The sequence below is a fragment of the Cyprinus carpio genome, chromosome B16 (genome assembly GCF_018340385.1).
Source record: "Cyprinus carpio isolate SPL01 chromosome B16, ASM1834038v1, whole genome shotgun sequence".
Classification (NCBI taxonomy): domain Eukaryota; kingdom Metazoa; phylum Chordata; class Actinopteri; order Cypriniformes; family Cyprinidae; genus Cyprinus; species Cyprinus carpio.
Window position 1 is genome coordinate 6063515 of NC_056612.1, and position 22550 is coordinate 6086064.

The 22550-nt window shown below is 43.7% G+C and overlaps 1 protein-coding gene across 4 annotated transcripts in view; it reads right to left on the bottom strand.

Annotated features, from left to right (window-relative positions):
• LOC109106373 (A disintegrin and metalloproteinase with thrombospondin motifs 16-like) overlaps nucleotides 1-22550 on the bottom strand; it is a 93110-nt gene that overhangs the window by 45665 nt on the left and 24895 nt on the right. For all 4 annotated transcript variants that reach the window (XM_042740469.1, XM_042740470.1, XM_042740468.1 and 1 more), the window contains 4 exons: nucleotides 22345-22482; nucleotides 17007-17160; nucleotides 12622-12717; nucleotides 9099-9247 (listed from right to left, as the gene is read on the bottom strand). In XM_042740469.1, coding sequence (XP_042596403.1) covers nucleotides 9099-9247; nucleotides 12622-12717; nucleotides 17007-17160; nucleotides 22345-22482 — 537 coding nt within the window. The remainder of the gene's footprint in view (nucleotides 1-9098; nucleotides 9248-12621; nucleotides 12718-17006; nucleotides 17161-22344; nucleotides 22483-22550) is intronic.

Below are 22550 nucleotides of genomic sequence, written 5' to 3' on the forward strand. Positions count from 1 at the left end.
TAGTCCATTCACATTTGAATAATCTATTTTCAGTGTCCACTTGCCATGTTTTTGCTGTCACATCGTATATCTTCACTGAACGTGACAAAGCATTGCAAATCATTTGAACTTTGTCGGGTCTATGGTCTAATCACCTGTTCTTTGGTTTTGGGTTTTGGGTGTTCTGTTGTGTGTGTGGCTTGTTTGACAACTCACCACATGCGCGTTGTCGGTGTAATTGTTTCCCCGCCCTCCTTGTTTCTCTGCTCGTTAGCTTATCTTGTTTTCCCACCTGGTCCTTGTTATCTCTCATTTCTCCACTTTATAGTTCCCTGTGTTTCTCTGTCTTTTGTCAGACTGTTGTGGTTATCCTGATAGCTCAGACTATCTTGTGGGTCTTGCTCACCTGTCTTGTCAATTGTTGTTTTGTTTTGTTCCAGTGCTCGTAGCCGCAGTATAATTTTCCTGTTCCCTCTGTGCGCTCAGATTCCTGAGGGTTCCCTTTGGCATTCGTCCACCCTGGGTTTCTGCTGGGTCGTTAGTGGATTGCTCCCCTCTCGCTCGGTGTAGTGACCTGCCTTGCCGGATTCTTCTCCTCTGCCATCATTGCGGCTTGTGCCAACCGCGGTTTCTGATCTACTGTGTGGCAGGAGATTCAACGTCCTCTCAAGCTGTCTGCAGAAGGGCTTGTCACCTGTTCTGATTATTGCCTATTAAATAAAGATTTCATTATACCCGCATCTGAATCCAGCCTGCTTCCTGACAGAAGGGTTTGTCAATTGTTTTTGTTTTTGGCTGTTTAGTATATGATTAGTTCTGCTCTCGTGCAGCAGGGAGTTGTGCTGGGTCAGCATGCCACCCAGCTCAACACCACAGCGCAAGAGGTGGACGCTCTGAATGCCGAGTCACTGAGTCACATGGGTTGATAATCTTCAGTGGGAGGCGGCTAAACGGGGTCCCGTTCTCCGCGCTGGTATTTCTCTGGAGCCTGAGCCTCATGCCAAAAATTCGCCAGTTTATGATAGCGATTCTAATGCCTACCAAGCCTTTCTCTCCCAGTGTTCACTGTTGTTTTCACTGCAGCCTCGATGTTATGCCACTGAAGAGGCTAAGGTTTCTTATGTCCTCACTCTTCTCTCGGGTCGTGCCTGCGAATGGAGAATTGCTGTAAGGAGATCACATGTTCCCTGTTGTGTTACTTTTGCAGATTTCCACCAGGAGATGGCTAAATTGTTCAATCGATCAGCCAAGGGTGATGAGGCGGCACCTCAGCTGTCTTGTTTGTCACAGAAGAGGAACTCCGTCACCGACTATGCCATACAACTTCAGACTCTAGCCGCAGTGTGCGGCTGGAATGAAGGCGTGCTGCGCGCGTGATTTTTCGAGGGGCTGGACTTTGCCATTGGCGATGAACTAGCTGCCATGGACCTTCCCCGAGAGCTGGATAATTTGATTAATCTCACGCTCTGTGTGGAGGGCCGTCTCAGCCACCACCAACACCGGCAAAGCACTTCTCCGTGGCGCCACCTGAAGTCCTCTTCGTCCATTGTGGCGAGTCCTCAGTCCTCTGATGTTGAGCTCATGCAACTGGGTCGTCTCCGGCTTACGCCGCAACAGAAGGAGGAGACATCCGTGGTTGCTGAAACACAACCCACATATTGACTGGGTCAGTAATTCTATTTTAGCCTGGAGTCAGTCTTGTCACGTGTCATGTTTGGGTGCTGCTTTTCCTGCTGTCTCTGTGTCTTGTGTTTCACAGGTGAATTCCTCTGACCTGACTGGCATCCCAGTGGAGTATTGTGATCTTTGTGTGGCCTTCAGTAGGTCCCAGGCCACCTTGTTACCTCCGCATCGTCCTTACGACTGTGCCATTGACCTTTTCCCGGGTACTTCTCTATCTAAGGGTCATTTATATTCCCTTTCTGGTCCTGAAAAAGAGGCCATGGACAAGTATATACGTGAGTCACTTCAGGCTGGGCTCATTCGCCATTTCACCTCTACCGCCGGTGCAGGGTTTTTCTTCGTTCAGAAGAAAGTTGGCTCCCTATGCCCTTATATTAATTACAGAGGTTTGAATGACATTTCTATAAAGAACAGGTACCCCCTACCTTTAATGTCTTCTGCTTTTGAATTGTTGCAGGGAGCTCGGGTCTTCACCAAATTAGACCTCCGCAACACCTACCATCTGGTGCGCATTCGGAAGGGGGATGAGTGGAAGACGGCATTCAATACCCCTTCGGGCACTACGAGTATCTGGTTCTTCCGTTTGGTCTTACCAATGCTCTGGCCATTTTCCAGGGCCTAGTCAATAGCGTTTTGGGTGACATGATTAATCAGTTTGTCTTTGTGTATTTGGATGATATTCTGATTTTCTCCCCCTCTCTCTAATTACACAGCCAGCACATCAGATGGGTCCTCCAGCGTCTGTTAGAAAACCAGTTGTTCGTCAAGTCGGAGAGATGCGAATTGTCATGCCGAGTCTGTTATGTTCCTTGGCCATATCATCTCTACTAGGGGGATTAAACCAGACCCTGCTAAGATAGAAGCTCTGCAGCGTTTCCTGGGTTTTGCCAACTTCTATCAGCGATACATCAGGAATTTTGGTCAAATCACTGCACCTCTCACAGCTTTAACCTCCACCAAGGTGTCCTTCATGTGGAACCAGGATGCTCAGGTAGCCTTTGACATATTAAATTCCCATTTTGTCTCTGCACCTGTCTTGTTGGTTCCAGATCCTGAGGCCCAGTTCATTGTCGAGGTTGACGCTTCGGACATCGGGGTTGGCGCAGTTCTATCTCTGCGTTCCCTCTGCAATGGGAAGGTGTGCATCCGTGTGCATTCTTCTCTCGCCGTCTCAGCCCTGCAGAACGTAACTATGACATTGGCAATAGAGAACTGTTGGCAGTGAGATTGGCCTTGGGTGAGTGACATCACTGGTTGGAGGGGTCAGCGCAGCCCTTCTTGGTCTGGACAGATCACAAGAACCTTGAATATATCCGTTCAGCCAAGAGGTTGAGCTCGCGTCAGGCCCGCTGGACACTCTTCTTCAGCTGATTCAACTTCACCCTCTCGTACCGGCCGGGCTCTAAGAACGTCAAGCCCAATGCTCTCTTGCGCCTGTTCGGGGCCCCAGAGGGGGAGCTTACGTCCAAAGCCATCCTTCCTGAAGGGGTGGTGGTCGGGGCTCTTTCTTGCTTTCTTGGGGCATCGAGCGGCGAGTAAAGGAAGCCGGTTTAGGGGTGCAAGTGCCGGGGAGGTGCCCGGTGGGCAGGTTGCCGGTGCTTGCTGCGCTACACCCTGAGGTCCTTCAGTGGGGTCATGCGTCCAGGCTGGTCTGCCATCCAGGGATTCGGAGAACGTTGTTTGCCATCCGTCAATGCTTCTGCCTGCTATGGCTGCAGATGTCAGACAGTTCATGTCAGCTTAATCCTCTTCCTGTTCCTTCCCGTCCATGGTCACACATTGCCCTTGATTTTGTCTCTGGGCTTCCCCCATTGAAGGGTAACACTGTGATTCTCACTGTGGTGTATTGCTTTTCTTAGGTGGTTCATTTCATTCCCCTGCCCAAACTGCCCTCCACCCGGGAGACCGCCCAACTGGTAAGTGGATCACGTCTTCCATCTCAATGGTTTGCCAGTGGACGTGGTTTCAGATAGAGGTCCTCAGTTCACCTCCCGGTTCTGGAAAGAGTTTTGTAGACAGATCGGGGCCTCTGCGAGTCCGTCTTCCGGTTTCCATCCTCAGACCAATGGGCAATACGAGCGGGCCAACCAGGATCTTGAAAGAATGCTCCGATGTCTGACATCCAACAATCCGAGTTCCAACGATGTGCTTCCATCTGCTCTGGCTTTCGTTCAAGCTGCTGCAGCACCTGGGAGAAAGGTAGGAGGGTTTTGGTCCGAACCTCAGGACGAACCAAGACAGCAGCCTATGAGTGTGGTCAGCGGGTTTGGCTTTCTACCAAGGATCTGCCTCTCCGGGTGCTTCTCGTAAACTGGCGCCCTGCAAGGTGGTTAATCCCGGGGCGTTCAGGCTCAAGCTCCCTCCTGCTCTTGGTAGGGTTCACCCTGTGTTTCATGTCTCTAGAGTTAAACCTGTGTTTTCTTCTCCCCTTAACCCTGCTGGCGATCGTCCCGCCCCCCCTCCCCCTTGTCTTGTGGATGGATCCCCTACCTATATGTTTAGGAGATTACTTGACGAGCGGCATCGTGGCAGAGGGTTTCAGTATCTCGTGGACTGGGAGGGTTATGGTCCAGAGGAGAGATGCTGGGTGCTGACATTTTGGACCATTCGTTGATCGAGGACTTCCGTCGGCAACGGGGTAGGCCTCCTCCTGGGGCACCTGGTGGTGCTCCTGGGAAGGGGGGTACTGTTGGGTCTCTGGTCTAATCACCTGTTCTTTGGTTTGGGTTTGGGTTTGGGGTGTTGTGTTGTGTGCGTGGCTTGTTTGACAGCTCGCCACATGCGCGTTGTCGGTGTAATTGTTTCCCCGCCCTCCTTGTTTCTCTGCTTGTTAGCTTATCTTGTTTTCCCACCTGGTCCTTGTTATCTCTAATTTCTCCCCTTTATAGTTCCCTGTGTTTCGCTGTCTTTTGTCAGACTGTTGTGGTTATCCCGATAGCTCAGACTATCTTGTGGGTCTTGCTCACCTGTCTTGTCGTGTCTTGTTTTGTCAGGCTCCAGTGCTCGTAGCCGCAGTATAATTTTCCTGTTCCCTCTGTGCGCTCAGATTCCTGAGGGTTCCCTTTGGCATTCGTCCACCCTGGGTTTCTGCTGGGTCATTAGTGTATTGCTCCCTTCTCGCTCGGTGTAGTGACCTGCCTTGCCGGATTCTTCTCCTCTGCTGTCGTTGCGACTTGTGCCAGCTGCATGAATTTTCATGCCACATTATTTGAAATTAGCGTGGGCTAGAGAATGATTATGAACAAAATCAATTCATCAAAGAGCCAACAATATTTGTAACATACATTGTCACCCCCTTCAGAACTACATTTCCCACTAGCCTTATCTGCTCATCACTGTTCATTGTATTCAGCTGCCTCCACTTACATTGTTTGCACCTGTGTATAAATACTCTGGTTGTTCTGTCATTGTTACGGAGTTGAATGTCACCCTGGTTTTTCGTGTTTCTGGATGTTGTTTATGTTTCTTGTTTTGGACGGATTACCTGGATTTTGACCTTTGCCTGGCTGGATTATGATATTTGGTTTGCCCCAATAAAGATACTGCACTTGGATCTACCTTTCTGTGTGCGTTACGTGACAGATTTTCTCCTTTGCATGTTAGATCCAGCGATATGTTTTTCGAGGATTCTCCCCCAGCCACAGAGCGGGAGAGGAGCAGGTTTGAGGGAACTCGCCTGGTGGTCTTCCGGGGAACCAGGGGAGGTCGCCAAGGAGGGAATGGTCGAGAGGAGGTGCAACATCGCTCTCAACCGTGGCTCCCCTTCGACCCTGGGCTCGTGGGGGACGGATCAGTGCCACTGTCTCACCATGGCGGACGGGGAGGGGGAGAGGAAGCGCAAGTCCGCCATGGTGGCGCCACTGCCCATGATGGCCGCAGAGCCAGTGCCACGACAGGGCAGGAAGGACGCCGTCATGCCTAGATCCAGCGGTGTGGGATTTTGAATCCGTTCCCCAGCCACCATGGAGGAACGGAGGGGGGGAGACTCCGGAACTTAACCACCCGTCGTCAAAGGGGGAGTGAGGTGGGTGGCCTGGCGCAATTGTTTTGGACCATGGCGGTCGGGTTGGGTTATAATGATGCAGCACTAAAAGACTTTTTTAACAATTGTTTGGATGACCCTTTGCCTCAATGGGAGATGAAGGGGCTGGAGATCCTAGACTTTTGGGGGTTTACCCATTACCTGCGCCATCGTGCTCAATGGGATACTTCGACCACACCTGAGTCTCCAGACAACATGGCCGCCAGCCCAGCGCCAGAGCACAACATGGCCGCCAGCCCAGCGCCACAGCACAAGATGGCCGCCAGCCCAGTGCCACAGCACAAGATGGCCGCCAGCCCAGCGCCACAGCACAAGATGGCCGCCAGCCCAGCGCCACAGCCCAAGATGGCCGCGGAGACAGTATTAAGTTACTTTTCCAGGATGTGCCAGATCCCAGAGTTTCCCAGGAGTGTTCACATCACGGCCGCTGAGCCAGCGCCAATGCCCAAGATGGCCACCAGTTCAGCACCACAGCACAAGATGGCCGCCAGCCCAGCGCCACAGCACGAGATGGCCGCCAGCCCAGCGCCACAGCACGAGATGACCGCCAGCCCAGCACCACTGCACAGGATGGTCGAATCTACACCTGTGTTGGCAGACAAGATGGTTGACTCAACGCCTGAGTCTTCCGTCAAGGAGCCACCGGCACGCCATCATAGAGGCCGCAGGAGGAGGAGACAGGCGTCAGCCGTTCCTCAAAGCCCGGAGGACGTTCCCGAGCAGGCCGCTGCCGTCCAGGAGGACGTTCCCGAGCAGGCCGCTGCCGTCCAGGAGGACGTTCCCGAGCAGGCCGCTGCCGTCCAGGAGGACGTTCCCGAGCAGGTGGCCGCTGCCGTCCAGGAGGACGTTCCCCGAGCAGGCCGCTGCCGTCCAGGAGGACGTTCCCGAGCAGGGCGCTGTCGTCCAGGTGGACGTGTCCAAGGTTCCCGAAGCGGTGCCTGATGCCGAAGCGGTGCCCGATGTGGTTCTGGAGGTCGAGGCGGTGCCCGATGTTGTTCTGGAGGTCGAGGCGGTGCCCAATGCCGTTCTGGAGGTCGAGGCTGTGCCCGATGCTGTTCCCGATGCCGAGGCGGTGCCAGATGCCGTTCCGGAGGTCGAGGCGGTGCCCGATGCGGTTTCCGGAGGTCGGGGGCGGTGTCCGAGAGGGTTCCGGAGGCCGAGGCGGTGCCCGAGATGGTTCCGGAGGCCGGGGCGGTGCCCGAGATGGTTCCGGAGGCCGGGGCGGTGCCCGAGATGGTTCCGGAGGCCGAGGCGGTGCCCGAGATGGTTCCGGAGGCCGAGGCGGTGCTCAATGCTGTTCCGGAGGTCGAGGCGGTGCCCGATGCGCAGGCCGAGGCGATGCCCGTGTCCAGGGCCGTTCCTGAGGCGGTGTCCTTGTCCCATGCTGTTCCTGAGGCCGCTCCCAGGGCGGTGCCCGAGTCCGAGGCGGTGCACGAGATGGTTCCGGAGGCCGAGGCGGGGTCCGAGATGGTTCCGGAGGTCGAGGCGGTGCCCGATGCCGAGGCAGTGACCGATGCCGTTCCGCAGGTCGAGGCAGTGCCCGAGGCTGTGCCCGATGCCGAGGCGGTGCCCGAGGCTGTGCCCGAGGCTGTGCCCGATGCCGAGGCGGTGCATGATGCTGTTCCGGAGGCCGAGGCGGTGGCCGATGCCGAGGCGGTGCTCGATGCTGTTCCGGAGGCCGAGGCGGTGGCCGATGTTGTTCCGGAGGTCGAGGCGGTGCCCGATGCCGTTCCGCAGGTCGAGTGCCGACCCGATGCCGTTCCGCAGGTCGAGGCGGTGCCCAATGTTGTTCCGCAGGTCGAGGCGGTGCCCGAGTTGGTTCCAGAGACCGAGGCGGTGCCCGAGGCGGTGCCCGAGGCGGTGCCCGATGCGCAGGCCGAGGTCGTTCCCGAGGCGGTGCCCGATGCAGAGGTTGTTCCCAAGGCGGTGTCCTTGTCCGAGGCCGTTCCCGAGGCGGTGCCCGATGCCGAGGCCGTTCCCGAGGCGGTGCCCGAGGCCGAGCCCGAGGCCGTTCCCGAGGCGGTGTCCTTGTCCGAGGTCGAGCCCGAGGCCGTTCCCGAGGCGGAGCCCGAGGTCGTGCCCGAGGCCGTTCCCGAGGCGGTGTCCTTGTCCAATGCCGTTCCTGAGGCCGTTCCTGAGACCGTTCCCGAGGCGGTGCCCGATGCCGAGGTCGTTCCCGAGGCGGTGTCCTTGTCCGATGCCGTTCCTGAGGCCATTCCCGAGGTGGTGCCTGATGCTGTTCCGGAGGCCGATGCGGGGCCCGAGATGGTTCCGGAGGCGATACCCGTGTCCAAGGCCGTTCCCGAGGCGGTGCCCTTGTCTGAGGCCGTTCCCGATGCCGTTCCCAATGCCGTGACCTGGCCATCGCCACAGCCTGCTCCTTACTGGCTCCCCGATTGGCAGGTTCCGTTCGGGCCACTCAAATGGCGAATTCCTCCCTGGCCGTCTGCACAACGAGAATGGACTGATCCACCGTGGCCACCTGAACTGCCTGGCCTCTCGTGGTCCCCTGAACTTTCGGATCCACCGTGGCCACCTGAACTGCCTGGTCCCTCGTGGTCCCCTGAGCTTTCGGGTCCACCGTGGCCACCTGAACTGCCTGGTCCCTCGTGGTCCCCTGAACTTTCGGGTCCACCATGGCCCCCTGATCTGACCGAGCCACCTGGGCTACCAGGGGAGCCATCGCTGCCGGTCCCAGTTCCCCTACACGGGCCTGGCCCGCCATCCCTCCCCCTGTTCTGCCTCCACCAGTCCACCTCCCTCCTGGTCTCTTTATTTTGTGTTTATTTTGTTCTGAGGAGCATCTGGAAGCTGCTCCTTAGAGGGGGGGTAGTGTCACGGTGTCTGTTCTGTGTCTCCCTGGGTGGCCACTAGAGGTCTCACTTCCCCTTATTGTCACCCCCTTCAGAACCTACATTTCCCACTAGCCTTATCTGCTCATCACTGTTCATTGTATTCAGCTGCCTCCACTTACATTGTTTGCACCTGTGTATAAATACTCTGGTTGTTCTGGTTTGTTTCTGTCTTTGTTACGGAGTCCTTGTTGAATGTTTCGTTTTTTTTTATTTTTTTTGTGTTTTTTTTTTTTTTCGGATTACCTGGATTTTGAACTTTGCCTGGCTGGATTATGATATTTGGTTTGCCCCAATAAACATACTGCACTTGGATCTACCTTTCTGTGTGCGTTACGTGACAGGGCCAAACATTTGAGGGAGCCTGATCTAAGCCTTTCTTGGATATTGAGAAAATGAATATCAAGTATCGAGTTTTACTCTTTTGAACGAAATGATTGCAATGTTTTGTTTAAAATCCTGTTATGCATGATTTTCATGTCAACAACTTGAATTTGTTGTGAAGAGGATGCTCTCATTTAATTTGTATTACTGGTATGTACCTGGGGCTGCTGCAGTGTCTCTCTCTGTAGGTCACTCCACTCTCACAGCTTCTCGAGCAGCTGGACCAGCCAGACCAGGATGACCACTTACCATGAACAGGCTTAGGACCTTCATCACCCTGCTTTACACACTGACCCCGACGACACCACTGCAAAGCACACAGAAACCCACACACATCAGTCTGAGAGCAATAATGGTCTTTACATTTAAAAGCATCGTAGACCCAAAATTAACGATTCTGTTATCATGCTCTCAACATGAACACAAAAAATAATTTCTTAAAGAACAGAATCTCTGATCTTTTCCATACTGTATAATGAATGTAAATCTTCAAAATGACAAAACAAACACAATAAAAGTATCACAAAAATTGTTCATATCGCATGCATTCACTATATTTAATGCCTGCTGGATATTCTGTATGAGGAACAGAGAGAAATTCAGTCATTAGCTGATAATTGACTATTAGATCCCATTAGTCTCACATGCCTCATGACCAAAAAAGTCATACAAGCTACATTATTGAGAGTGAAGCGCAGCACTGATCATTAACACATGAACAGCTGTTTTCAGCATCTCAGGATTGTCTCGGTTCACAGTAAATGCTGCTTCACACGAACTCCATCTGCATCTGAGTCACTTTAACATGCATTTATATTACATTTACATTTAGTCATTTAGCAGGTGCATTTATCCAAAGCAATTTACAAATGAAGACAATGGAAGCAATTAAAATCAATAAAAGAGCAATGATACGCAAGTGCTAAAAAAAAGTCTCAGTTAGTTTAATGCAGCACATGAAGCAAGGATTTTTTTAATTCTATAATAAATAAAAATAAATAAATACAGATAGAACAGAAAAGGAATAGAGCAAGCTAGTGTTAGAGGCATTTGGAAATGCAACATGCACCATCTCCACATGCTTGAAATAGCAAGCTCTTATCAGCAGTGGTTTTTGCAAACAAAAAACAACCGTTTGCTGTAATTTTACGGTTGGAATGCAAAATATAATATTAATATAATGATAATAAATAATAATAATAATAATAATAATAATAATAATAATAATAATAATAATAATAATAATAATTTTTTAAAAATCTTTTTATTTTACAGTGTAATTTTACAATTATTATTTTTAAAATAATATTTTTTATTGATATACAATCACAAAATGTCTTGCCAAATTGTACAGCCCTACATACAAACACATCAAATCTGGATATTAATTATATTAATGCATTTTTAAACTGAAGTTTTTATGAGAAAAACTGCAATTAGATTTTTCATCCCAAAAAGTGCAGCCATGCACAGAATATTCTGCATGAGTCATGCATTATAATGTTTTTTCGTCATCACTGAACTGAACAGATTCAGTGTTTCAATTTTAATGCAAGGACATTTTTTCACAAATTCTATGTTTAACTGAAGGATATTTGGAAAGGTCTGGAAGAACATGAGAGTGTGGAAATTAGTAATTGAATGGCCCAGCTTCACAGATTCATTTTAATTCCCATCAGGCAGCAATTCCATCTAATTCAGCTCTTTGCGAGAGGTTAAAGACTGAATGACCGATAGTCCCAGTCCAGTGCTCTTCACACCCTGTGTGTAACTGAATCCAGGTCTCTGACTCATGTGACGGAGCTGATATTTCCTAAACGCAGATGGGCAAGATTCCTAGAGGAGACCGTCATCATTAGCACTGCGCACCATCACTGGTTCTCACTCGGATCAAACTGTCGTGTCTAATATATCACAAACCAAACAACTCCAGAGCCACCTCTCGAGGAGCACATGTGAAAGACATCCAGACCACCAGTGCTGGCCTCTGTATCAGCAGAGAAGTGCTGTTCCTCCCTGATCAGCTCAGGACGGGTCTGTAATTACCCTCATGCCCCAAAACCACTTCAGTAACATATGATAGTAAAGAGGTGGCCCAGGAGGTCAGCATGAGCTCATTAAACCCAATCTGCTGTGAAGGGCCAGAATCAGTGGAAAGGCATCCTATGGGACGACAGGAGAGGGAGGAGAGCAGTGACGAATACTGTGTCTAACACAACACTGACCTGTCTGTCTGACGAGGTTCAGACCAGCAGTGCAAATTCATTTCTGGTGTACCTGGCACCTCCTTTAGTTGTTCAAACAGCAAAAAATTCAGTTTAAAACCAGATCCACACCACACACTTCTGATTGAATCTGATTTAAGTGTTTGGATGAGTTAAAGATTGAGGGGTCTGAGATGACAGACAGACCCTAAATGAGGTCTAGAAACATTGGCAGCAGTTTTCTGAACTGCATTCATGTTTAATTTTCACTCATTTTCTTGTTTAAAAGGAGTACACTTTAACATGCTATGAAAAGACTGTTTATGACGGAAATATTATACTTTAAAGTAATGTACTTAAGTGTGAACGGAATGTAATATTTTCAGAGATTCAGTTGCATGGTAATTGCAATTAATAATCTAAATGTGAATCTAAGTGTTATAATGAATGAAATTTTGACCCACTTAGTGATTTTTTCGACGAATTTAAGTAGAACTTAAGTACATATTTTTATGTAATTTCATAATTACTTCTATTGTCTTTGAAATATGGTTAAAGTACTGCTGAATGTGCTGACAGGCATTTACGAAAAACTTAAATAGACTTCAGTGTCATTTCTATTGAAACTTATGTCATGCATTTACATCCACTTATAATTACACATTTATAATGAAGATGCAATTTAGTACATTTAAAATACAGTAACTTTAAATGTAATATCAAATTACACACTACAGTTAATATTATAATTAAAAAAATCTATAATTATAAGTGCTTTACATGTGCTTTTGTATGTTACTCAACACATCAAAATAAGTGAACTTCTTTAAAGCACGACAAAAGATTATTAAAACATTTATTTAAAATGCCCTTTAAATGAAACTTTTAATTTGACATTATTACAAAGTGCAATTTTTTAAAAGTGTGATACAATAATTTAAGTGACTCTTTAAATACACTTACAGTAAATGGCCTTTGTTAAATTAATATTATATTATCAGCAAGTACAGTTAATAAAAATATACATTTGAAAGATTTGTCTAGTGTACATGCACTTTCAATGCAAACTTCTTCAATGCAAAAGGTTTCCCTGTCGAACCGAATCTATTCTAGCCTTCGGTCCAGTGAAAGTGATCTAAAGCTCTCATGAATCTCCTCAGCTTCTCTTGTGAATGTCAATGTCATGTTCTGGACTGTGTTTTCAGGATTCTCAGCATGAATTGTTCACTCACTGTCTATAAACACTGGTTTAAGACAGTAGACATCTGTTAAAAACCCATCTGAAAGAGCAACAAAACCCCTGAAAGCATTTCTCCCCTGCGGGGTTAATGTCACACGCTGAAGATCCATGAGTAGATGGTAATGATTAAACTCCTTCAGTGACAAGAAACAGAGCGTTTGAGCTGAGTGTGGTGTGATTTCTGTTGAAGACGAGATGCTTCTGAAGACATGAATGTGTTTTGTGAGCGTGACTCACCATTTCTGGACCACAGGCTGAGCCCTCGGCGGCTGGCATGAACTTAGTCTCACATTTTCTTCCGACCCGGTGGCACCACAGGGCTTTACAGATGTCCTGTGTGACACACATTGATATGGATGTATTAAAGAAGCTGTCACTGTGATAAAAGACTAACCAGCAGAGCACTGTGACAGAAGTCTGAGCGATAACTCTACTGAACAAATGAAGGATTACAGCACACTATGCAATGGATAGATGTTCTTCATGTGCTGTGTGACTGTCCAAAAGCAGCTCAATAATGCTCTCTGGAAATAATAATGACATGTCTGGTTTGTTTTAGTTTATGTCAAACTCTCTGTTTGTGGTGATTCTGCAACCAAGGGTCTTGTTTTGTTTTGTGCATTTAAACAGTCATAGGAAAGACTAGAATATACTTTTTTGTGCTTTTTAAATATTTTTTAAAAGTTTGTGCTTTAAATGCCAGAATCTCTTCTACTTTTGGCTTGGCTCTTACCACCATTTTAAATTTCCTTTTAACATTGATACAGTTATAAAAAGTAAAAAAAAAAATAATAATAATTCTACAAAATAAAAGTTTCGAACATTCAAAAATGAAGAAATTCAGTCAGCCATAAATTTTACTATTATAATATTGCAGCTATAATGTATAATAATATTAATACTAATTTAGATTGAAATATTACAATCGTAATTTGTATTATTTTGTTTTATTTGCAGTTTTTATATTTGTATTTAGCAAATTATGCACATAATAATAATAATATTAATATTAATCCCTTTTGTCTGGAATTTTTAACCGCACTTCAAATGATTATCACATTTAGATTTTCACATACAAACACTGTAAGTGGGTGATTCTGCAACTAATTAAACTTTTTAGAGAACTCTTTTGTGCATTTCTAATTAATTTTTCATATTTTTAATAAGTTCTGGATTTAAAAATGCCACAATTTCCCTATTTTTGTCTTCACCATATGGACCCTTTTAAACTTCCTTTTAACTTAAACTTTACTACATTTATAAAAAAACAACAAACAAACAAACAAACAAACAAATAAAATGGGTAACACTTTATTTTGAGCCCACTTTAGATATTTTACTAACAGTGAGTAACTTTGCAACTACATGTCAGCTAGCAGTCATTACAGTATTAGTAGACTGTCTGCTTAATATCACTTTATTTTGATGGGTCCACAACATAAAACATACTGACTATGAGAAACTTTGCAAGTATATCTCAACTTATTCTACTAACCCTAAACCTAACAGTCTACTCTGAGAGTCTGAAGTGGACTATCAAAATAAAGTGTAACCAAAAAAAGTGTGAGTGAGTGTTAAGTGAGTGCAACAAAGCGTTTTGCTTGTTTTCTAACAATAAAAAATGATGTGTTCAGTTGATTTGGTTTTTGTAATGTTTTTATAGCAGAGAATCACTGTACTCAAGTGACTGTCCTCAATACTGCTGTCATTACTATTGCATCAAACATTTAGAGAACAGCTGAGATTATACTTGGTTATTATCATGGATATGAGAAGTGACAGGCCTGCACATCTCTGCCAGACGCTGAGCTCTTCGAACAGAAATGCTTTTAATTTAACATCCTGATATGAGAGCAGTTTTATTAAAACTATGGGGTATTTAAACCAGTTTCATTTTATTAAAAAAAAGAAAAGAAAAGAAAAAAGAATAAGTCCCTTAATGTACAATGATTTGTAAAACATACTTCATGATTCATCAGACATCCTAAAAGTGTCTTACTGTCCTGTAAGAGCAGCTCCCATGTCTCTACATCTTCAATGCAATGCTGGTCTCATTCACTCACTCTGTGAGATGAGCGAGGAACGGCTGATGTGTCCGTATTACTCACATCTGGACTATTGTATCATATTTTGACAATGGGAGCACAGATGGGAGGAAAAGACGGCGTTTTGCCAGAGTGATCCTGGTCCAGAACCAAACACAAGTTCTGCAGCTGTGTGTTAAAGCGAGACCTCCTCGAATCTGTTCCTGCTGAGCACGAGGAGAGCGATCACACAGCGTTCATCACAGACTCGCTGCCAGACAATATCAAGATGCTAATTCACAGTGAAAGCAGAGAGAGCTCAGCATCTACAGAAACAGTTCAGTGACGTCTGCTGCTCTTCTGAAATGGGGAGGCTCTCTTTATGCTTTGCTCTTACAGTCTAATGAGAATTCGTCTTCGATTTCCACTTGATATTTTCACAGATTATGAGATAGTGAAACACTTTAATGTCAAACACTGTCGTGTTTTTATACGGCCATATAAATACTATTCATTATCACAAAATTACAAGCTTAAAACCTTGTTTACAATTTTTCTTTTTTTAAAAAGTGAAGGAAAAAAAAAACAATGCTTCAAAACTAAGAAGATCTATAATAATACAGTAATTATATCAGTATAATTATTCCATTTCCATTTGTGACTGCTAACTGTTTCTTGGTCAAAGGCATTTATCTACTTATACACTTAGGTTGGGGTTTGTAAGATTGTTTTGAGTCTTTTCTGCTCACCAAGGCTGCATTTATTTAATCAAAAATACAGTAAAATTGTGAAAAATGATTACACTTTAAAATAGCTGTTTTCTATGTGAATAATTGTTAAATTTAAAGTGTTTTTTATTTTTTTTAAAGTGTTTTCAGCATCATTACTCCAGTCTTCAGTGTCACATGATCTTCAGAAATCATTTTAAGATTCTGATTTGCTGCTCAAGAAACATTTCTGATTATTATCAATGTTTAAAAAAGCTGTGCTGCCTAATATTTTTGTAGAAACTGATGCATTTTATTTTTCTTTGACAAAGTTCAAAAGAACATCATTTATTTGAAATAGAAATCTTTTGTAAAAACATTTCAAATGTCTTTACTGTCACATTTTAATCAATTTAATGTGTCCTTTCTAAGCACATTTTTTCATTGTGAATACGTTTTAAACAGTAAATTAAATTAATAATACTTCTGAAAAATTGTAATACATTGACATACAGCTCTGTAAAATATGTTATCATTAACATTCATCTTGATGTATGCCCATCAGTGGCATCAGTGCCCATGACCTCGTCTCATTTCTTTGTACAGTAGAGATCAGGACAATAGGAGCGCAGTGAACACAGCTTCCCACTGGCATCTCTCCAAAGTATATTTAGCTCTGCGTTTGCTTCACAAGAGCGAGCAGGACTGAAGAGAGATCGGCCAGAGCCACACTCTATCAGATTTCTCCACGGAGAGCTCCAATTTTAGATGTATAGACTACACAGTGGAAAAATGATTTTAGCAAACCTCTATTGAGTTCAGACCTGAATTCCTGCATTATAGAAGAACTTTACAGCTGATTTGAGCAGTAGAGAATTAAAGACACTACTCTCCTGATGTTATGAGCAATCAGACGTGAATATATCAGCACACATCAGGGCATTTGTGCATCAGACACATCTCTTGATGCAGGTCACACGTTCACAGAAAACACATGCATCAAAGAGACATCGGTGGAAAAAAAATGTGTGGAAAGACTTGTGTTATCCCTGAAACTCCTGAACACCTCTTCTATTACTGATCTGACCTCTAAATGATTGGTGGATGTTTATAATTCAGTGAAAATTGGATATTAACAAATATTTACATAGAAAATAGCAACTTTAAATTGTAATAATATTTCACAGTGTTAAAGGTTTTCTTTTTTTCTTTTTTTTTTTTTTTTTTACTTTACTGTATTTTTGATCAAATAAATGCAGCCTTGGTGAGCAGAAGAGAATCCTTTAAAAACATTAAAAATCTTACCGACCCCAAACCTTTGAACGTTAGTTTATGTTTGAAAGCCAGTGTGCAAATTACAAACTTAGTCTTCTTAACTAGCTTAAACAGAAGGACCATGCTCGGTTTTGTTGGTGAGCAGGTTTTGTTAAGTGTGCACCAGCATGGAAACTCTATATGTCTAATATGTCTGTGTCTAATTCTGCCTTCAAGAGCTTTGAGGAAGTTCCGATTTGTAAGTCTGGAAGTCATAACTAAGTGCATTCTTCTGATTTTGGTCGAAATGCCATGTATGTGTTGGGCAATTTCAAAAGGCTTCCTCTCTTTTCGCTTCCTGACAAGAACAGAAAGCTCTTTACAACAAGATGAGAGCAAATTGAGGTGTGCAATCTTTTTTATCATTGATGTAGTTTTGCAGTGTAAACGTTCGCCTCATTAACAGGCTAAATGAGCAGCGTTTCCTGCCAGGCCTAAACAGCTCATCTTCTACAGTACACAAAATGTTCAGTCATGTGATTCGTTCATGTGCACTCAACTCATCTGACATCATGAGTCTTTTCAGAAGGGGTTGAATATGTAAAGCAATATGTAATACTGATATTAATGGACTTGCCTTCTTGAAGTCCAGAGTGCAGAGTTTAGCTTTCTCTCCGAACTGCCACTTGCACTGCGTGTCGGCGTCATACAGCTCTCCGGGCAGTTTCTCAGGGTACTTGTACTCCTGGATGGATCTGGGCTCGTCAGACAGACAGGTGGCCTGTGAAGTACTGAGACACAAACACTACTGTGAAACAGCTTGAGTCCCATACAGTAGAGCAGGAGCCATGACAACATAACAAGCGGAGTTCCCTCGGCTACATTTAGACATCTCTCTTTTCAACACATCCTCTGACTTCAGCATTACGTATGTTACTGAACGCTGCCGTTATTATACAGCCAACAGCGAGGCTCCACATGTAAGTGATATCAAGGATCATGAGAAAGCATTTAACATTGTTTAATAGTGTGTGCTTCACACAATCAGACACACAGTGAAGCCCTGAATGAGCTCTGAGTAGTTTAGCAGGCGCTCCATGACGAGACTGGTTCAGTATGTGAGTCTGTGTGAGATGTATGTTTGTAATGGGGGTCACATCGACTGCTGTATTAAGGCTGATTTATACTTTTGCGTTGGACATACGCCGTAGCCTCTACACCGTAGAATGTGCATCGTTTTTCATTTATATTTTTGCGTCGTTGTCCACGTCGACGTGCAGTACCGCTAGTCTGAAGTGTCCACGGGCATGTTGCTGGTGTAACCTGCGGACCACGGCAAAAGCCGAAGAAGAACCAGCTTGTCAGAGAAGCATCAGCTGTGACGGCAGCAAATAAATATCAAAGAACAGCTCATTTATTTAAAACTACAAAAAAAGAGAGGACAACGGAACAGCAGAGGATGGCATTCTTTCAATCTCCACAAGGACTTGTACCATGGCAGAACAACTGTTTGTCGCGGACAACAAAGTGATGTAATGCTACTTGTTCTTTGCTTTGTTTTATTTTGTAACATTAAAATATATTAAAATGCAAAACACACACACAAAACTCAAATACATAGGGAGGGAGTACTAGCAGACCAACCTCAGTGCTTGCAGTCCACATAGATTTGACGTGCTGTGACATTTTTGGAGAGGTGCACGTCAGGCTACGCCACAGCCTGCACGTACTACACACAACCTATGGCGTAGTTTCGACACAGAAGTATAAATCAGCCTTAAGGTCTAAATATGTGCAACACGTACATTTAAAAAAATATATATACATACACATGTGCTCAACCTAAACAATTAAAGAATATTAACAATAAAATCAGTGCAGCACCCATGCAATACTTGTGTTTAGAGCTGCATGATTTGAAGGAAAAAATTATGTTGATTTTTATTTATTTTTTAATAATCAATTAATTTATTTGCTTAGAAAGAAAGAAAGAAAGAAAGAAAGAAAGAAAGAAAGATCCAGGTTTGTTGTGCTTGTTTGTAGGTCTGCAGAATTTGGCCAAAATGTTTTATTATTTATGAGCATGACTATAAAATACCACCACCACCAACAATAAAAATAATAATAATAATTTATAGTCCTATTCTTATTCTTCTTATATTACCATTTATAACTAAATAAAAATATTAAACAAAATAAGAAATATAACAATTATTTCACTGTAAAATATGAGTATTAAAGGAAAAATTCAATAATAATAATAATTTTAATTATAATTATTAGTATTATTTTATTACACTACAACTGTAAATTTGCATTATTAATATTTATGACTGTCTAAATTTGTGTCAAAATTGTACATAAGCCATCAATCTTTTACTTTACTTTTCATTTATATTTAATAAAAAAAAGAAAAAAAAAACTTGCTATGTGTACTTTGTTAAGCTAACAGACTTGTTATAGCACTTACGGTATCATTGCTCTTTTGTTTGATTTTGACTGCTTTCATTGTCCTCATTTGTAAGTCACTTTGGACAAAACGTCTGCTAAATGACTAAATGTAAATGTAATTAAATCAGCCTCTGCAATTTTATAATGACAGTAATTTTCACCATTTTAGTTTTATTTTAAATAATCAGACAGCTCTACCTGAGTTAATTTCATCACCATCAGACAAGTGATGTTTTAAAGCTCTTCTTCAGATTAGTCTGTCAGTTTATTAGTCCAACCACTAGTTGAATCGTTGGGTCTGTGTTGACTAGTAGAGAATGCCTTCATTTGCACTTGTTCTTTACATGGCACCAATGTATACATTTCTGAATGACAAGTTGACTAGTAAAATTAAGCAGTCACTCGAACACATTGTATCTGCAGATGTTCTTGTTGAAGAACAATCCATTATAAAGTCAAGTAAAACCAGCGATCCCTCAGTGATTCAGTGCATCCTGTGAAGGGAAACCCTGTTCTCCTGCGGCGCATGTAAGTCCTGCTTTCAGTTATCTGGAGACGGATCAGTGTGGCAGCATCTGGGCTGCAGGGGCAGGAATGTAAGCATCAGATGAATCTGATTCAGTTCCTCATCACCACTCAGTTCTCCCAGTGTCACCTCTTTAAGTTTCCTCCTCAGCGACAGCTATAAGACAGACCGGCTCGAGCCAGACTCCCTTTCAAGCTCTGTTTTATTAGTGATAAAAATGAAGGGGTATGGAGAGAAAGGACAGAAGGTCTGAGAGCAGCTACTTGAAGGTCTGTGATGTGCAGGCTGTATGTAGGTGACGTAGGTGAGGCTGCTGATGAGGAATGGGAAACAGATGGGAGGATAGCTGATGGAGACAGAGTCGCCGTATTTATCTGCAGCATGCTGCTGTTTTTTGGGGGGTGGGGGTAGGGGTGTGGAAAGATAAACAAAGGGTGAATGTACTGCACTTTGTCGCCTTTAGATGCCCAGAGAGTCCTGGAAAAGCTGTGCTTCACAGACAGACTCTGGTGACACTAAAGCAACTGTCACACTGCAGGTTGACCATGCAGTTTGGTTTGATTGATTAGTTGGTTCCAAATTCACACCTGTTATCAACACTTAGGACAGGCCCGGCTCTACGAGGGTGCTATAGGGTGCTAAGCAGTTAAAGATTTGCCAAACAAGGCATTTAAGCAGTTCTGAAAGAACTTACTGAGTTCAAATGTGAAGTTTTTGTTCCATGTACACATAAATGTGTCTTCGCATAATGGATATAAATCTGATCTTGAATTGAAGTGGTTTGAGCAATAGGATTTAAAAGGCATTCTCAATGTCTTGAAAGCAATTTGGAGGGCATTTACACCTGGTCTTTTAACGATCAGATAGCCATCTAATCAGAGAAAACGCATACAGTGACCAAGTGTAAACAGGCCCTTAAAGAGTTAGTTCACCCAAAAAATTTACATTTTGTCACTACTTACCCTCATGTCTTCAGCTTCGTAAATTACAGTTGAACCCCTGATGTCACATGGATTATTTTACAGAGGTCCTTACTACGTTTCTGTGTGTTGATTGTGGTAATATCTTTGCTGTTTATGGAGGGTCAGAGAGCGCTCAGATTCCATCAAAAATATCTTAATTTGTGTTCTGAAGATGAACGAAGGTCTTAATTAATGACATAATTTTCATTTTTGGGTGAACTATCCCTTTAAGGTCCAAAATTTTAGTCTGAAATTTTCATGCGATCTTAAGTTGTCAATCACATTTACACATTGCTTCCGAAACTTTTGTACGTCATTCTAAAAATTTGGATCGGGTTTGATTTTCTGATTTTTGCATTTGTATCAAGCATTTTGAGAGGAGTTTTGAGCCACTGTAGAAGCGAACGCCAAAAGGCAGAATGGTGTCTGACAAGTTGATCCACTTCGTCTCGCAGCACAAAGCACTGTCTGACAAACAAAGTGCGGAATAAAAAGAGATGGAATATAAAGACCAATGAGAGGGAAATCTGTGGAGCTCAGTGGAGTATGTAATCAGGGAAACAGAGTGCTGCAGGGATGATGTATTTTTGTAGACCAACCAGGAAGTTAAAATCACCCTGGTTTCCTCTGCAAAAACCTAATAGGATTTTTCAGTTAGCTTTTTGGTAGATTTAGAGTATTTTGAGTCAGATGTGAAGTCAGACTGCAGTTATAAATTATCTCGGATGCTCTCGGGTGGACTTCACTTGGACTTGACACAGACTCTGACATTTTGGAAATAACCACATAAAATTAAAATGACAAGATATTAATAAATGTCTCCCACTCAAACTCAACTGGTTAAGGATATGGACTCGGGTTGGAATCAACAAGGTGGATTTGGACAAAACACTATCTTTTGGGTTACTGCAGAAAATAATCTCTGTGACCAACAAGGATTTTTCCATTGGCATTTTGCTACATTTGAGGTACATATCGCATAAAACATTTGTGAATAAAGCAGTTTCCATCCAGCGAGATGATGAGAACAAAATTGCCATTTCCTGATAAACTGGTGCCATGTATCATATGTAATAAACAACACATGCATTAATTAAATGTGCATCAAGTAATTTAATCAGTAAATGTGTTTCTATCATAGTTTATTCAAAAGTTTTCTTTGCCAATAAAAAATGTATTTGACTTATTTGAGCGTAGAAGTTTTTTATGCGCATTTTTAGAATTTATGCACATCTTAGCATTTCCATTCAGCATTTTTATGCAATAAAATTAAGTGGATGGAAACATAGTTAATAAGGTTGTAAAAGCAGCTAGTAAGTATATGAGTTTACCCGTTTGGTCTGATATTCACTTTCACAGTAATGCTACAGACGTGTTGCTTTGTACAATCTTCTTATTACATTCCTGCAAAGATTTACTCGTGTTTGCTGTCCTATGGCAAAACCTGTGGGCAGTTGCGATTTAGATCATGCTAATTACATGCATGCTATACATGCTAATTCTGCCAATAAAATGATTGTTTCTCTCTCATCTCAGTGAACTTTTATTACATTTTTCACATGCTCTCTAAGATGATTTTTGCATTTTCCTACATTTCAAACTTAAAAATGCTAGTGTGGACAGAGAGGTTTGAAACAAAAATTTTGCTTTCAAATGTATCCAGAGTAGTGTAGGAATCGCCAAAGTCACTGCTGATCTGATTAGGACTTTACAGTACTTTTGCATTTCAAATTTACATTTATACATTTGGCATATGCTTTAATCCATCAGGTACACATTGCACTTTTATAAATGAGGTTGGTGTTTAGACTCTCGCTGGGTGATTCTGCATGGATGACTAATGGACAGGAGATGCTCAGTAAAGGGAGGGTAGTTAATATCATCATGTGATTTTGGGATAGTCTTCCCAAGTGACTCAAAGTTCATTACAAATATCAGTCACAACACTGCTGCACTGTTTTGATGCATTGTAAAAACATACATTTAGGATACTGGAATTTCAAGCTGTAATTTGGGAAATGCATACTAAACCTCACCTTAGAAATCGGTTTAGATATTGTCGGCTACAGGATGACCAGGAGAATAAACCATTGTGTCCTGCCAAGGTAGGAGACATAATATTTCCAACCGACTTCTTACATACATTGCCTTCGCCATCATGGACCATTCCAAAGCTGTGAAGAACAAGGCTTTCATTGATCCAGTACAGGCAACCGGATTTGAGGAAATCAAACAAAGGTTA